The sequence below is a fragment of the Psittacula echo genome (genome assembly GCF_963264785.1).
Source record: "Psittacula echo genome assembly, chromosome: Z".
Taxonomy (NCBI): Eukaryota; Metazoa; Chordata; class Aves; order Psittaciformes; family Psittacidae; genus Psittacula; species Psittacula echo.
This window is the reverse complement of record NC_137742.1, coordinates 53,355,816-53,372,158: the sequence shown is the minus strand read 5'-3', so window position 1 is coordinate 53,372,158 and position 16,343 is coordinate 53,355,816. Positions and strand designations below refer to the sequence as shown.

Here is a 16,343-nt window from a genome sequence, read left to right as displayed (position 1 = left end):
GCCACTCTGCAGTGCCTGGTGTCTGCAGGTGTTTCCGGGGGTGAAGGCCAACTGTATATATGGCTTATCAGTCCTCATTCTAGCCTGGCTGGTTTTTGCTGGGATCCTTCCCCAGGCAAGTCAGGGAGGAAGCCACCTTAATTAAGGAGAGGTAGGCAGATATAAGGATCCATTTGAATGCTTAGCTTGAGGGCATGGGGGCATTTTTGTTAGGAAGAAGACACTGAGGAGGGAGTCAGCTATCACCTTAACATCATCTAGGTAAATGTCCTGGGTTCAGCAGTAGCAGTCATTTTTCTCCTTCTTAGTACCTGGTGCAGTGCTGTGTTTTTGACTTTTGGCCTGGGGACAGTACTGATAAAACCGATGTTTTCAGTTGCTGGTCAGAATGTTTACCCTGACCAAGGACTTTGTGAGTCTCATGCTCTGCCAGGGAGGAGGAGAAGCCGGGAGGAAGCAGGGACAGCACACCTGGAACAGGCTGCCCAGGGAGGTTGTGGAGTCTCCTTCTCTGGAGACATTCAGAACCCGCCTGGACACATTCCTGTGTAACCTTATCTAGGTGTTCCTGCTCTGGCAGGGGGATTGGACTAGATGATCTTTTGAGGTCCCTTCCAATCTCTAACATACTGTGATACTGTGATACTGTGATACCTGACCCAAACTAGCCAAAGAGGTATTCCATACCACAGCACGTCATGCCCAGGAGGTAATTGACAGATACCCGGAAGGGCTGGATCACTGTGGGGTGGGGGGTGAGGTATCGGTATGGGTTGGTGGGTGGTGAGGTGTTGTATTCTCTCCCCTTGTTATTTCCTTTATCATTATTATTATTGGTGGTAGCAGTAGTGATTTGTGTTATACCTTAGTTATTAAACTGTTTTTATCTCAACCCATGGGAATTGCAGTCTTTCGATTCTCCTCCCCATCCCTTCAGGAGTGGAGGGAAGAAAGGGTGGAGGGGGAAGTAGACTGCGTGGTTCTGATTTACGGCCTGGGCTTAAACCACGACAGTAAAACACTCTGTTTTCCTGAGCACCCTGATAATCACACAGCAGCACACACGACACCAGAAAGCCTCTCCCAAGGTTGCTCTTCAGCCTAAGCCCCTCATCGTCCTTTATGTGTTAAATAAAAAAGTAGCACTATTAGCACTGACCAGAGAGGCTGCAAACTCCTTCAGTCCCAACATTTATCTGTACAGCAGGGTGCAACATCAGCAGAGAATGCTAAGTAGCTGGAGTTCCTTTTAAACCACAGGCAATACTAATCCAGCAAACAACTGGGAAAAGCAGGACATGTGGAACAATAGCCTGAGAACTGATGCAATTTTAGGTGATGTTTGTTTCCCTCTGCCTATTTCATTGCTCCACTTTTGTTTAGTTGGATTGGTTTCAAGGAAAATAGAAACATGCCCTTTGGGATCACTGAAAACTAAGAGCAATGAAGTAAATACCAGCTAAACTGGCTGATATGTGCAACTGTTAGCAAGAACCAAAGAAGGTGGCTTTAATTTTAACCTGTCAATTTATTACCCCATGGCACTGCAGAACAAAGTATTGGGGAGCCCTGTAGAGAGAAGGAAAACAAAATAGTGTGCCATAGCCAACAGCAAACTGTATCTCCACCTTCAAAACCGGAGGAAAGCTTATTTCTGGCAAACAGTCTCTTCTGCCAAAATGGCATTGAAGCCAGTTGCAAATCCAATGCCTGCAAGCAGTGAGCCAAACCTACTGCAGGTGGCAATCCCAGCAAGTCATGCTCTTGGAAGTGCATCACCAAGGTCTTTGACTCTGTGTTCTGGTTTGCGCTCTGACTTATCATGACTGTTGAAGACCTTGGTGACATCTCTGGACAGAGATGTAACAAGTGTTGGGAAGGAGAGGGCACCTGGCACCTGCCTGCAAAATTGGTTATGTTAAGGTATGTGTGTGCCTGCACGTAGATTTCACCGCTCAAGGCTTGCTGAACGTGGCCACAGGACAGCAGCACCCATACAGCGTGATAACTGCCTGTGCTGAACTCCCTCGCACCACCCGTTAGTACTTCACCCTGGCCAGAAAACGTGCTAAATGAAGCAAGGGTGGGCTGTTCCCTACTGTCCCCACCAGAGAGCTCCTGCGGAGCTCAGAGCAGCAGGGAACAGGAGATGCTCCTCAAGCTCCTGGACAAACAATCCTGCTATGAGCAGGTACCTCCCATCACATCAAAAGGTGACTGAGACATAAAGCCTGTCAGCATGAGTGCACAGCAGTGCCTTAACAAAACCTTAGTGTCCCAACTTGTCTTTAACCAAGCCACTGACATGCAAGCATCACTGTGTGAGCACCCTGCCCATCTGCCGCAAGTCTCCCTTCTGCAAGGTTCAGCATATGCCTAATTTCAAATCAAGCAATATTAACTGTCGCACCTTGAATGCTGATTTATGAGGGTTGTTTTAAAGAAGCTTGAAATGAAAGGACTTAGGCAGATTCAAACATCTGAAACTAAATACAGACATGCATGCTTTGAATGACTAGCATTAGAACAAAATCTATACCACAGCCCCAATCTGTGTGCTAGTGGAAGATCACATCCTGAAGCCTGTTTCAAAGCCAGGAGGCAGCCATGGGAAGCATACATGGGAGCAGGACATCACACCAGCATGAGGGTATGAGGGAGCAGCAGAAACTCTACGAATAGAGAGCATAAAACATACAGGGAAGCATGAGCTGCAAAGCTGCATCTGTCTGGATCACATGGCTTCAGGTCCAGGCCAGAGCTGGAACAGAGGTGATACTACAAATGTGTCCAATTATTAGCTCATGAGGTAATCAGCCTTCCTGCTAATTGGCAAAATACATGTATAAAGGCAATGCTTTCAGATTTGGAGGTGTGCTTGTATCTGACATCTGCTCCTAGTGTCATACATTTCCAGCCACTGGAGAAACCACTGGAGAAAATGCTCCTGAAACGAAAACATCTAAGCATCTCTCAGACCTCACTGTCTACGATAGTTGAAGGCTTGACCTGTAGTTCCTTTCTTTGCACAGGAATTAAGCACTGCTAAGCACAAATACACAAGTACTTGTAAGAACAGAAGATGCTGCTTTATGCATGATGTCAGAGAATGAATCAGCAGACAAGTAGTGGGCAGCAAGGACCCTCAGGATGGAGGCTCTGTGTAAATGAGCATATCATGAAAAGGACAAACAGGCTTTGTTCCCTATAAGCCTTACCAACAATGGGCATTCTGTCATTCTAATGGAGAGATTTGATTTTTTTATTACACATTTGAAATGTTTTATTATAGAAATACAATCTTTGATGACTGAGTCTGAGGCATATTTCTCCAGCCAGTCTGGTAGTCTTTATAGTGTAGAGAAACGTGAGCCTTCTGACTTTCAGCTTGTACAATACTCTATGCAAGATGCTTCTTGGAATCACTCCTCCCCCTCAAACCTTCCCAGCAATGAGAGTTTCAGCTTATGGCTTTGATAAGTTTTCTTGTAAATGCCCATGCCTTACGTTCACTGCATGTTTCAGTACAAAACACCAGTGTCTACTCTCTTTGGAAGAGTCCACTTGCAGAAACTACTGCAGGCATGAAGTGTAAAATCCAGTAGCAACAATACATGTCATTCTGACAAATTAAGATCTCCATGAAAAAACAGCATTAAACCTGTCCTTGGGAAATAATAATCTTAGCTCACTTTGGCTGTGTTCATTATGTGTCCGTTTCTGTGCAAACCGTTCTGCATGTTCTCCCGTTTAAACTGCTGCATATTTAGGTAAAAGCATGACAATGCCACTTAAACGAGGGGAACGCGGCACTATGGGTATTGAGCCCAGCAAGGAAGGGAGTAACTTATGTGTAAGTGAAAGCATAAGCTTATGCTCAAAGTCAGTAGACCACAGTATCACCTGCAGATATGATCACATCAGGATTCTGCACAGCTCTGAAGAGGGGAGAGAAAGGTTATATATCCAAGCCAAATCCCTTGCACAATTTGTGTCTGTGCATATAGCCAGAACACATCTGCCAACGTGACACTAGCAATACAAATTATTTCAAAATGACCCACAATGTACTGAGCAGCACAAGAAAGGATGTAAAAAACCTACTATCTCTGCTTTAAAAGCATGCTCAGGCCACATCAGACATTAAACTATTCACATCACACCAGGTCAGATACTTTTCTTCCTGGAGCCTGCCTAAGCCAGGACAAATGAAAAGAGCTCAGAAGAACTTTCACAACTGCAAAGCCAGGGCCAGCTTTCAAAAAATGCTGAAGTACCACTACATTCAAAGAGCTCTGCGTGCCTTGATAGAGATTGTAGGTGAAGACACTTGATGGCTGTGTTCCGATCTCTATTTCCCTGGTGTTCTAAACCATAACTTTCCATCCTTTCCAGTGGACACATGCAGCACTAACACAGCAGCCAAGAGAAACAACCTTTCAGAGAAGAGAACCCCCAAAAAACTCTAACAAGTTGCCATGTCAGAGAGACCCAACAATAACATGAGAACTGCCACATTTCCTGAGAGTGGTCAGAGCTGCTTCACGTCCCAGCTCTACTGCAAGCTTCCAGAGTGATCTCACCCTAGTCACTTATTCATCTGCATGAGACAGGAAAGCACTCCAGACCTTCCCGTGCAAGCTAGAAGTGGGAGGATTCTCACTTCTTATAGCAAATGTAGCTGTGCGAGCCCCAAAGACAAAACGTTTTCTTTCGGACCCTGCCCTTCAAAATTCTGCCAGACCATAGCAGAAATTGAAGCATCCTTCACCAAACAGTTATACAGAAACAAACAAAACCAAAAACAAACAAACAAACAAAAAAACAACCAAAAAACACCCACAAAAACAAACAACAACAAACAAACAAACAAAACAAAAAAAAAACACACAAAAAAAACCCAAACAAACAAAAAAAAAAAAAAAAAAAAAAAGGAAATAGAGCCTTCATTCTCTGATAATTATCAGCTCTGAGTTTGTAAACCACTGGCCAAGATCAGCTCTTCTGCATCTGTGCTCTTCCAGCACACTTCTCTCTGGAGCTCAGGGGGCAGAGCACTACATTGTGGCTACATTGTGTTGGCTGCTTCACTGACAAAATAGCAAAATAACTAGGGTTTTCCAAAAAGACGCACTGCTTGGATTCCTTTGAGAGAGGCAGCATTTTAACTGACTTCAGTAGGCTGAACAAGGTAATTTCACACCAAAAAAGCTGCTATTCTTGGCATTACAGACCATCCCTTTTCTCTTCTGCTGAAGAAGCTAAAGGGCACACAAAGCTCTGACACAAGAGAAGCTTAAGGTACTTCTGCAGGACTGGAAAGGGTTTTGTAAGCTGTAAATCCTAACTGTGCCTGTTCCCATTGTGGGACATTTCAGAAGTTTACACACATGCATAATTAACCAGAGCAGAAACGCCAGACTAGAAAAGAGCAGAAACTCTTTTTACAGTGCCATTACCTGCACCAGAGGAATTTCCCAACTTGCGCAGTTTTCCCAGGACCTTCTGGACATCCCGTATACTTGTATCCTGTTGGCTGTACAAAAGCAACCTCTTGGCATCTGAGAACAGGCGGGAAACTCTGGTGACAGGAAAACACAAACACAACCAGCAGCCGTCAGCTCTCTGAGCTGGCATCCATAGGTACCATTTCACATCCCAATTCCAAACTTCAGCCCCTTCCAGGTAAGCCACTGCCCTCTCTGGTACAATAAGCCCTTCCTTCAGTGACCACCCCAAGATAATCAAAGGAGACCAGTAAATGATGGCTGCTAATGTAAGGTCAAATAAAGTTACATCAGGAAAACCTCCATGTATTTGAAAGCATTTACTTAAGAGACGGAGATGGAGAGGGCCTCCTGCGGCCTCTAAACTGCTTCCTCTTAGCAGCACGGTAATTTAAATATGTTCTTGCTCCTTTCAAATGCTCCTACAAGTTGCAGACACATTTTACCCTGCATTAAGCCTAGCTGGCCTAGCAGTATGACTGCAGCAAGCAAGGCAGGGTGTGAGAAAGCTGGCCATAAATTTAGCTTTCTGCAACACATTAGCCGGCAATAAGTGACAGATGTCAGGGAGCATCCCCCTGACTTGCTCTTTAACAGCCTCGCTCTACACTGTCCATCTCGGAGGTTCACTAACGAAGGAAAGAGGGCCTCTGAAAAAATAACTCGTGTCTTGCCTTTTTATGGGCCAACTTCTGAGCAACTGATAAGAGAATGGACTTAGTCCTCACCCAGAGGTAAAACAGAGCTTTTCATTCACCAAGAGCTTCAACTGCTTGGACTCAGGGACACTGCACATGTACCAGCCGCCTGCTAAACCCCCCTGAACTTGGTAGCAAGCTTGGTACTTCAGTGGCAACAGGAACAGCAAAATCCTTGACAGTATAAGGTTACATAGCTAGCTGGCGACTTCCAGTTATCCTTTGTCCATGTGTTCCTCTAAGAACAGAGGTGAGGAAGAAGCAGGAAGACTCACATAGAGGCATTGAAGTTCCCAACGATACCAGGGGATTCCCCAGGAGTTGGGTAGCGGAAACAAGGGTTGTTGGCGTTGCAGACGATCCCCTGTATCCACGGCAAGGTCCCTGCTGAAGGCATAGCTTTGTTTGGGAAGTGACCTAGAACAGAAACACAAGAGTTAGCAGACAGACACACAGGATACAAGCCACTACACTACACAGCATTGCATTTGAGGGGCAGTGCTAATCCTGTGCTGCTTACTGCCCCAAATTGCTTGTAAGAGAGCAGAATAGCCAACGCTAAGAAGGGCTGAGCTCATGTTAAGTTCCCCACGCTGCTCTAGCCTCCTTCACTGAAAACCTACACCTTGTTAAGCCTATAGGAGAAGCTCTTTGCTAGTGTCATCTTTGCAGCAGTGCTTTTGGCCACACTGACTGGGATACAGTACTTTTTGCTGAGGGATGCCCAACAGTAGGCAACTCCAGTGCCTGGCAGTGGTGAGCACATGCACACGTCCGTTCCAACCTGCTGTGCTCCTCCAGATTGCATGCTTAAATAACACAAGGATTTGGCTTGAGGCCACTTGGACAACCCCCGGTCAGAGTCTGGGCTCTGAATACACCTAATATTTCTATTCAGTCCTTTTGGTTTTCAAAATCAGCTCACCTCAATTGCACATACTGTAAACACCAAGCAAAGGCTCAGTGAATGCGAGGTGGGAGCCTACATTTGTTTCCCTAACCATGTCATTGCTGTCCCATACTAGCTTGATTTCCAGTCAGTATTAAAACTTCAGAGTTCCTAAAACATTCAGGCATCTGCCTGCCATATTTCAAACCTTTATGCTGAAGTCTGACTCTTGCTGCTAAAGACCTACTTATATCATAGCCCAGATTTTATGTCCTGTTTACGTTCTGCATTCCGGTCAAGAATTAAAGCAGTAACAAACTACTTGCGGCCAGTATGCCACTTAGGCACTTCTGAATTCCTTAACCTCCAGCAGCAGAGAGAAGAAAGGCTTCCCTTGCATCTTATACAAGCTGTTAGGCTGCTTTCTGCGAATGAACTCACTTCTTCAACCCAACACAAGGGAAGGGAGCACAGAGGAAAGTTATGCCCCTTCCTCACCATCTCTCACAGCTACTTAAAGCAGTTGCTCAAGCCTTTGACCAAGTGATGCACATTCCCTCCTCTGGTGCCCACCTTGCCCTCACAGTACGCCTGCAATCAAATGGCAGGGACAGCTCCCTACCTCCAGAGCCACAATGGACATACCAAAGCCACAGGAGGAAGAGAGGTCAAAGCTGCCAAATTACAGCAGGGCTGATTAATGTAGAAGGCTGAAGGAAAGCAGGGAGAGTATCAACCCTCCAATGGAGAAAGCCAGAAACTCTGTCCAGGAGAAAGGTGAAGGAACCAAAGGTTCATTGTTTCCAGTACCCAGGGGACTGTTTGCCCCTAAGTTCTCTGTTTAAAATAGGAAAGCTATTTACCTGAGCTCTCTGGCTTTTGTTTCATTTTGCTCTCTTATTCTTCTTGGCTGAGCGGCTTGGGGGTAGGGAGAAGAGGGAAAATGCTACAACTTTCAGACTCTTTTTGTAACATTTCCAAGAGAATCACCTTCTCTTTACTTCATGTCTTTTATTTTACATGGTAAAGAACTCAAACTACTAAAAGCAGTATGAAAGAAGAGCACACATGAAGAAGAATTCAGGGTAGCTTTCTACATACAGTGATGCATGTAACAGCAGTTTCTTGAGGAGTAAAGCAGGAATCTGCCAGTTCTAAGTCAGATGAGTTACACAGAAAACAGTGTAACAGCAAACCATTTTCAATTATGTTGCTGCAAACATCTGGCTTTTCAGAGGAGACTGAAGTCACTTTTTGCCAGATTTATTTCCCCCAAATGAAGTGCATTTTGAATCCTTTAAAGGGTCACAGGAATAGAAAAGTCAAGCTGTACAAAACACAAGTCAGCAATCTTGCGCAATAGCAATCGAAGATTGCAAGACTGCAAGATGTGGACTGCACTACACCGAGCTGATAGAAATAAAAAGTCCTGACTAGAAACTTTGCCCATAGAAACAACCCAATCCTTGGGCTCCTCTAGCAAGAGAAGAGAACTGCAAATCTTTCCTATTTGTTGAAAAAGACAATATCATTAAAATACTGAGGCTGTCTGGAGACTATAAAACAATTGCATGCAGCTCTGTTACTGCTATCATCAGGCATTTACCTGCAACTGATTTCACAGCAGCATGCAGCACTGCCACGACAGAAAACATTCCTGTTCTTCCTTAAGGCATCCACAGGGTTGCCACACAGTTCAGCATGAACTCAAGGTTTCTCTTGGTCTACCTCTGCTCACAGTTCAGCAAAAAAATGTTCCCCTATACAACACATCTGTATCTGTCAGCATATAAATGAGTGTTCAGTGAAATCAATCCAGACTTAAATTTAGTTACCTTTTCTCAGAAGGTTTTTAAAAATTGAGGAGTTATCCATTAAAAAAAAGTGACTTAAAAAGTTACCAGGTGCCCTACGCTCTACTGTTCCTAATGTCGTAATAGGGAAAAGGCAGACAAAACCACTTCAGTAAACATAAATGGGAAGGCAAAATAGCTGCAGGTGACTCAAAACTCTGCACCAGGGTGCCAGAGCAAATGATTACTAGGAGGCTAATGACTACTAAGCCCAGTCTAAACAGCTGTACAAAAAGGCAGCTCTTGCTAGGTTTCACTTTATATACAGCACTGCAAAGTATAAAACAACTATTGAGGCTGCTAGTTATTTATACCAGCTGAGTAAACTGCTTACTACTTCTCTTGCTTCAATTCAGCTCCATATTACAGGTGTCTCTCCTAATACCACTGTAAGATTCAGTCAGAAAAGGCAACTTGAATGTCATGCAGCAAAGCATGAGATTTAATTTAGGGAAGCTTCAGTTACACTGCCAACCACTGTAGAAAGTGAGTTAAGCAGTACATGTACCAGCAGTGTCCAAAGTGTAACGGGAAACTGCACACATAAACACTTCAGCTTTGAAAGGATCCTTGACAGCCTAGCAAGCAGCATAAAATGCCCCAGCCGTCACAAAGAACCACAGGGTAAGTGCTGCAAGAGCCAGTTCTTTACCTATTTTAAGGATGAAACACTTCAGGATGTCCTCCAAAGTCAGGTTATGCTGATCCTTAAGCCTTCCTTTCAGTAATCAGGCAAAGGAAAGATAAAGAAAGAGCTCTTCCATAGTCAGCTAATTGCAGTATGAGTTTGTCATCAACCACAGTAACATGTTGCAAATAAACAAGTCACACGTCCTGAATCAAGTGGCCACCATCACAGAGGCCTAAAAATCATTACTCACAGAGCAAGAATAAAAACTTTCTTTGAAAGAAAAGCAGAAATGTGCCCATTTTAAAAGGTAAAGAAAAAAGTGGAATAGCTTTTCCCCACAAATGTATGACTGCTGAATCTACTGAATGCAGAACTGACAGTATAATGGTTAGAAAGAATGGAACTGCTCTTGTGCTCTTTAATGTGTTACATTAACGCACATTACTGCCTGAAAATGAGATTGCTTTCTTACAGATCTGAACACGTCTTTCTTTTTATGCTAAGTCACATACAGGCCAACAATGAGAAGTCAGACTGGGTTCTATGCTGGTTTTACAGACTTGCCAGAGTTCTACAGCAAATTCTCAGCTAATACATTATACATTTTAAAGAAAAGAAAAGAGAAACGTCAAGAAAAACATCCAGAATGTGTATAATTTGGAGCAAGATTAACATGTCAGAACACACTGCAGTCCCCAGGGTGGAAGGAAAGGAACCATTAAAACTTCTCTAGAGATTTCTGAATGGAGTACACAATCACTGCCCCTGCTCTTTGTGTCTTGCCAGCTGCATTATTACCTTTTAACTACAAAACAACCACCATTCTGGGTACAGCTGCTGTGTTTGGTACTTACATTCATGCTGCTCGTAGGGCGGATATGAAAGTCTTACAGAGATCAAGATGAAGAAGATAAACAGAGGCCAGGCAACTTCAATCAGCAGCTGGAACTGGAAACAACAAAGAAAACATTAAGACATCATATTCAAAATACAGGACAGAAGAGAGTTACCAGGACAATCTGCTTGTAAGTCAGGACAGTAGTGCAAGTACTGCCTCACTTCACTTTGCCTATGCGTTCCAGGACCAAGAAGTTTGTTCCTCCAGCTTCGGAGGATAATCTGCAAAGAATTACAGACTTTTCTCATTGACATGTGCCAGTTATTTGACTAAACTGGATGCGCTTAAGGGCTATTTCTGGCTTTTTGTAGTTCTTTTTGTTCCCTGACTGAAAGAAACTTTCTAGTGAATCTTCCAAAACTGAGCTGGATTTTGGCCTCATATTTTAGAAGTAGGAAGAAATTGCATCCCATTCTCACAGTAAACCATTGAGCTTCTACACCCTAATATATCAGGCACAGGAATTGTGCCAGTGCACAGCTATGCCAAATCTTTCCATTTCAGTGCTGCACAAGTATATTGGTATCAGGAAAGCAGAGCTGCTAAAATTAAGCTTATACTTTGTTTCTGTTTTGGTTTTGGTACACATTTGTTCCCACAGATAGGCACTGACTGGGTCAGGGTACCTACAGACAGGCAGCGAGTGTCAGGTAAAGATGAAGAACTCAGTTATTTAGAGGGACAAGACAAGAATATAAGAAAGGTCTGCTATTAAATGAACAGCATTTTTTCAGACAGGAAATTGAAGCACAAAAAGATTCACTAAGATGTGCTGCATCCCAGGGAAACATGTGGACAAAGCAACGCTTCAGCCTACAGCTTCTGAGACACAAGCTGAGGCTTCCCAGGCTTGAGCTTCACCAGCCATACCCCTCCATTCTCACTCCAGAAAAGCTGCCTAAACATACATTTTAGGCAAGCCATGAGACAAGGGAAACGGAAAGCTTTTTATGCTGCTACTTCTTTTGTTCTTCCTCCTTTGGGAGAAGAAAACCAGAGCGTTTTCTCAGTCAGGTAAAGAGAAATCTTTTCACCTTCTTTCCTGGAAAACCCCATCTTTTCTCATATAATGTCTACATCATTCTTATTACAAGCCAGATAGGGTAAGACCTGCACCCCAGTGGGATCCAGAATCTCTGCAAACATGTTTTCCCATGTTACACCATTAACAGCTAAAATTCAGCTCTTGACACTCAGCACAAGACGCTCCATGCAAACTTTGAGATGAGACTAGGTCACTGTCATACCTCAAAAAAATCTCACACTGTAATAACAGCACATTAAATCAAATTAAAGCAAAATGCCACTTGTTCCGTCTAAGATGGCTCTTCACAGACACCCTTAATGGCTGACATCCAACCAACAGCAACCCTATCTGGAAGACATAAGAACTGAGGATCAGAGTCTCCCAGGCACACCTGGTAACAGTGCCAGGCTCTGTAGGATGAGTCTGGGATACTGTTTTCATGCACTTACTGTATGACAACTGGATAAGACACACTAAAAAAGGATGCCAGGCATCCCTCATTATCTTTGCTTTCTGTTTGTACAATAAACAATGCAGCGGCAGCACACACATAGCCGTTAACAGTCACGGCCTGCTTCCTTCTGCACTAAAAAGTAGTTTGGCTCCCAGAGGTCAGATGCTTAGAGCTAGGGCACTGACAACTTGTCTATTCCCTCCCTTTTCAGGATTCCCTCACAGCTGCTGCCAGGATAGCAGGCATAGCAGAGTTTTCCTCCTCCTGACACAAAGGTGGCTGTGAAACCAGGACAAGCAATTCTCTTCTCCAGCTTCAATGCCCATGCTTTGGCACATATCACAGCCCTCTGCCACTCTGGCTGTAGGGAAGGAGCATGCAATTGCTACTACGCCGTTTGGGGAAGAAGGGCATCAGCTGGGCTTGTGGAGGTTTCTCAGGGTGATCAAGAGAGATAGCCTCTCACAGTCCTGCTGCTGCTGCTACAGAATCAGTGAGGAGATGCTGCCCTTGAGATCACACCCTGGCTTGCTCAGAGAAGTATCAGCCTCAGTAACACCACACTGGGGTGGGCAGTAGTATCCAAACAGCCCTATTGTTGAAGCAGTAGCCTGGCCAACTGCACACATAGCTCCTCAAAAGAGAACCTCCTCAAAATCACGCCTGATTATGGTTAATTACACAATCATGAAGGTAACCACATGCAGGCTATATGCACAGCGCCATATGCCTCTGCACACGTATGTCTAACTTCAGACTGACAGGCTCAGGGAAGACAGAGAAAGAAGGGATGCAGCTTGGACTGACTGAGTTGTGCCTTTACAGCTGAAGACTTGAAGCTTCATGGCAGCCATTGAAATGCCCTCAGTGAGAGACAGCTAGCAGCTACTGTAGCAGAGTCTTGCATGGGGTCAAGCTCAGTGTCTCAGCAGCACTTCAATAGTTTAGACTCCCTGGCTAGCCTCTTGTGCTGTTCAACAAAAGCTGAATTCTTTTGCTCTGCTCCTAAAGGTCAGTATGTTCCTTCCCTAACACTTCCTGACCTTCCTGTGACAGCATTTTTCATCCACTGTGGCCTTTGCAGAGGAAGAAAGACAGAGATACTGAAGGGGACGTCTCCCTCAGGTTCATACTAAGTAGCTACTGGAAAATCAAGTCTCCTTTCATGCTGAAACTGCTAGACCAGCCTGGGAAAAACAGTGAAATAATCTTCAAATCTCCAACCCCTCTGCCACTCCTGCTCCATCTGAAGTTGGAAGAACATCCTATTTGCACTGGGCAGGTGAATCCAGCGGCAGCATTCAGCCAAGCACAAACTGCACCTGATTTTACTGAGGCTACTCCCTGAAGCATGCCAAATTTATACCAGTTGGCTGATGACACAGGATGCCATTAAATATTGAGATCTACACTGTGTCAACAGGAAATCTGTTGAGCAAGAACTAACCAAGCAATCACCCCGTCTCACCGTCAACCACACTCATCACCTCTGTGGCCCAGTTTCAGTGTAGGGGACTATCAGCAGCTGACCAGTTTCTCCACGCAAGTTGAAGGCATCTCCTCATTTGCAAGACAGCAGGGAGAATACATGTTTTTACACAGTGAACCCCAAACATGATTTTGTTTCTTCCTCTGCCTCTGTAAACTCCTTCCCCCACACTCCAGTGCTGTTGGAAGTTATCCAGTACAAAGTAACACTTTGAATTGCACACATCAGGGTGAGCTTTGAACCCCAGCTTTCGCAACGCAGCCCAAAATCGCAGCAGCCAAGGCAGAGGGTTCAGTGGGAAGCAAAGGCTAGCCCAGACTTCTTGTGGGAAGAAAGGTAAGGACCAAACTATCTCTGGGCCACCTCTTCAGTAAGTACAAATGGGACAGAGCCATCACCAGCACACCTAGCTCAAGGACAACGGTCTCCTAAAAGTAAAAACGACAGCTGAAACTGTTCAGCCATGATAACAGCATGGTGAGAAGAGATGTTCCACTACTCTTCTGCCATTTTCTGCTAAATGGCCTTCCCCTCCTGATAATCTTCAGGTAAAGCCCAAACAGAAACCGTTAATGAGAAAAACCCTACAAATACAAGAACCCCACAAAAACAAGCAATGTCTTAGGCCTTCACTGCAAACTGACTGATAATACCAGTGTGAAACAGAGACTATGAGCAGTTTCTAGTCTCAACCTTTTAGGCTACTTGATGGGAAACTGATGCAGAAGCTGCCAGAAAGTACCAAGAAATAGCTGAGCAGATCCAAGATCATGACAAACCTACAAGCAGGAAGGCCTTTTTCACTGACACATGCTCAGCGTAGTGCTAATACCTATCACATAGATACTTCTGCCGTCACTGGCAGCTCTGTAACCACAGAGGCATACAGGAAAAATGAAAGACACCATCAGCTTCCTCTGTCTGGTTTTATTTAAGAATGGACTAATTCGAGCTCAGTTCACTGGACACAAGCCTCAGTCAGACACCTGAGCAAAGACTTCAGGGACTGTCTCCGTCTCTAGTGGTGAATATGATAGCCTCCCCTCCCTTGTGACTTCAACCTTCTAAAACAACCCAGCCCCAACCAGCTGGCAAGCACCCTGACATGTGCAGGGTTGAGAAGCTTATCAGAGAGACCACTTTCCACTCACCACCTCAGTAACTCATGTTCCCTTCACATTCCCTACTCATACCACCTCAAGGTCAGATCTTACAGGACATATCCTCTGTAGAGGCCCATTGTATAGGACATGCCCTTGTCCAACACAGTTATACCCCCTAAATTCCTGAAGGGCAATTAGCACACTTTTTCCTGGCTTTTAGCTGCCTGCAGGAGTTACAGCATTCTGTGAGGTCTCGTTAATGCAAAGGCAGAAGACTTTTAAGAACACCATACTGGATTCAGGCTCTTGTGCCTTTGTCCACACAGAAAAACTCTGTCTGCATATTGTCTAACAGGTGCATTCCCACACTGCTAACAGATGGTGAGGCTAGAACTTAAACTAATCAGAATGCACCTTGGTCGAAAAACAACAATTGTTTGAATTTGTCTTCACGCCAATGTAACATGTCTCATGCCAGTTCCTTAAAGTACACCTCCTGTGGTAAAATGACACAACGGGCTTGGGTTTCTCTCCCTGCTTGAAAATGCCTGCTATTGCCTCCACCACTTCTGTCATTAGGAAATGGCACAATTATGTTGTTGTCACAGCTTACAGCAGTCAAAAGCTTTTAGACTGGAGCGCACATCGCAGCAGTCTGGCAATGCCTCACCTGCACAGCAGAGCAGGGCATAGCACAGGTTTTCATTTAACATCTTCCTTGCTGCACATGGCAGTGATACACCCTCTCTGCCATGGTCTGACATGAACATTTCATTATTCCGACACTCTCTCATGCTGGGCTTCAGGACAGAAGTCTTGAGCACCTTCAACCCCCTGGTTTCTGTCCACCCGCCACTCTTCAATTTGATTTGGGTCTTTCCAAAGGCAGATCAGTTGTTCTGCTACGGACCACTAGAGATAAAACATTAAGATAGAGGATGCCTCCCTGTAGATACAAGGCTACAACTTAGACCTTTAAAAAAATGCTTTGGCTAATACTTACAGTCTGTCGTCTTCTGTAGGTGAAGTTCTTCCATAGCAGCAATCCCAGCTGCGTCCAGAAAGCCATCTTCTGTCAGCAAAGCCTAGGAGCTCGCTCCCGTTGTGCAGCAGCGGTGGCAGTACACAGCAGAGATGATGTGGCTGGGCATTAACTAGGGGGAAAAAGAAAGAAAAGGAAAAAAGAAAAAAAAAAGAGTTGAAAGGGAAAAGCCGCATCAGTCAGACCAGAAAAGGCACCACCGCTTTCCTACCCGATGCATTCCAGCCAAGTCCCGTGGGTCTCAGTAAGATCAGACTTCGACTCACTGTCTCTTACCTCAGAGATCCAAGGCACAAAAGAATGCAATACCTGAAGCACAACAATTTGCTTCTTTCCTGCCCAAAAATTCCAAGAGCAAGAACAAGGAAAAATAAATCATAGGCTTTGAAAGCTGACTTGGAGACCCTTCCTGAATGAGGCTCAACCATACAATTCAAACTTTTTTGGTTTTTTTTCAGCTTCTTTCCATATTTACTTTTACAATGGTGAAAAGCCTGATGCCAGATTAGGAAAGCCTTTGTTTTGAAGTCCATTTAACACAGCCACTTGCAGGAGAAAGTGCTATGCACTTAACAGGCAAAGGAGAAACATCCATTTCCTTGAAGGTAAGTGACTAAGAATGGCCCTGCAGCCGTTCATATTTGGATAAAGTGAATGGAAAATTGCTGTTGAATCAGTGTTCAGGTTTTGTAACCACCTGGCTTCCAACACTGTTGTTAATTAGGTGCATTCAGTACACATCTTGTGAGAGT

At 44.5% G+C, this 16,343-nt stretch overlaps 1 protein-coding gene across 5 annotated transcripts in view; it reads right to left on the bottom strand.

The window, feature by feature from the left end:
* Positions 1-16,343, bottom strand: part of ABCA1 (ATP binding cassette subfamily A member 1) — a 95,107-nt gene that overhangs the window by 62,637 nt on the left and 16,127 nt on the right. For 3 of the 5 annotated variants that reach the window (XR_013958816.1, XM_080638554.1, XM_080638555.1), the window contains 4 exons: positions 15,553-15,703; positions 10,433-10,526; positions 6,481-6,622; positions 5,460-5,581 (listed from right to left, as the gene is read on the bottom strand). Coding sequence is in view for 4 of the 5 variants with exons in the window: in XM_080638554.1 (XP_080494680.1) it covers positions 5,460-5,581; positions 6,481-6,622; positions 10,433-10,526; positions 15,553-15,618 (424 nt within the window). In the remaining variant the exon portion in view is untranslated. Of the gene's footprint in view, positions 1-5,459; positions 5,582-6,480; positions 6,623-9,599; positions 9,666-10,432; positions 10,527-15,219; positions 15,294-15,552; positions 15,704-16,343 lie in introns of those variants that run through there. The other 2 variants (XM_080638557.1, XM_080638556.1) reach the window with 2 other exon arrangements.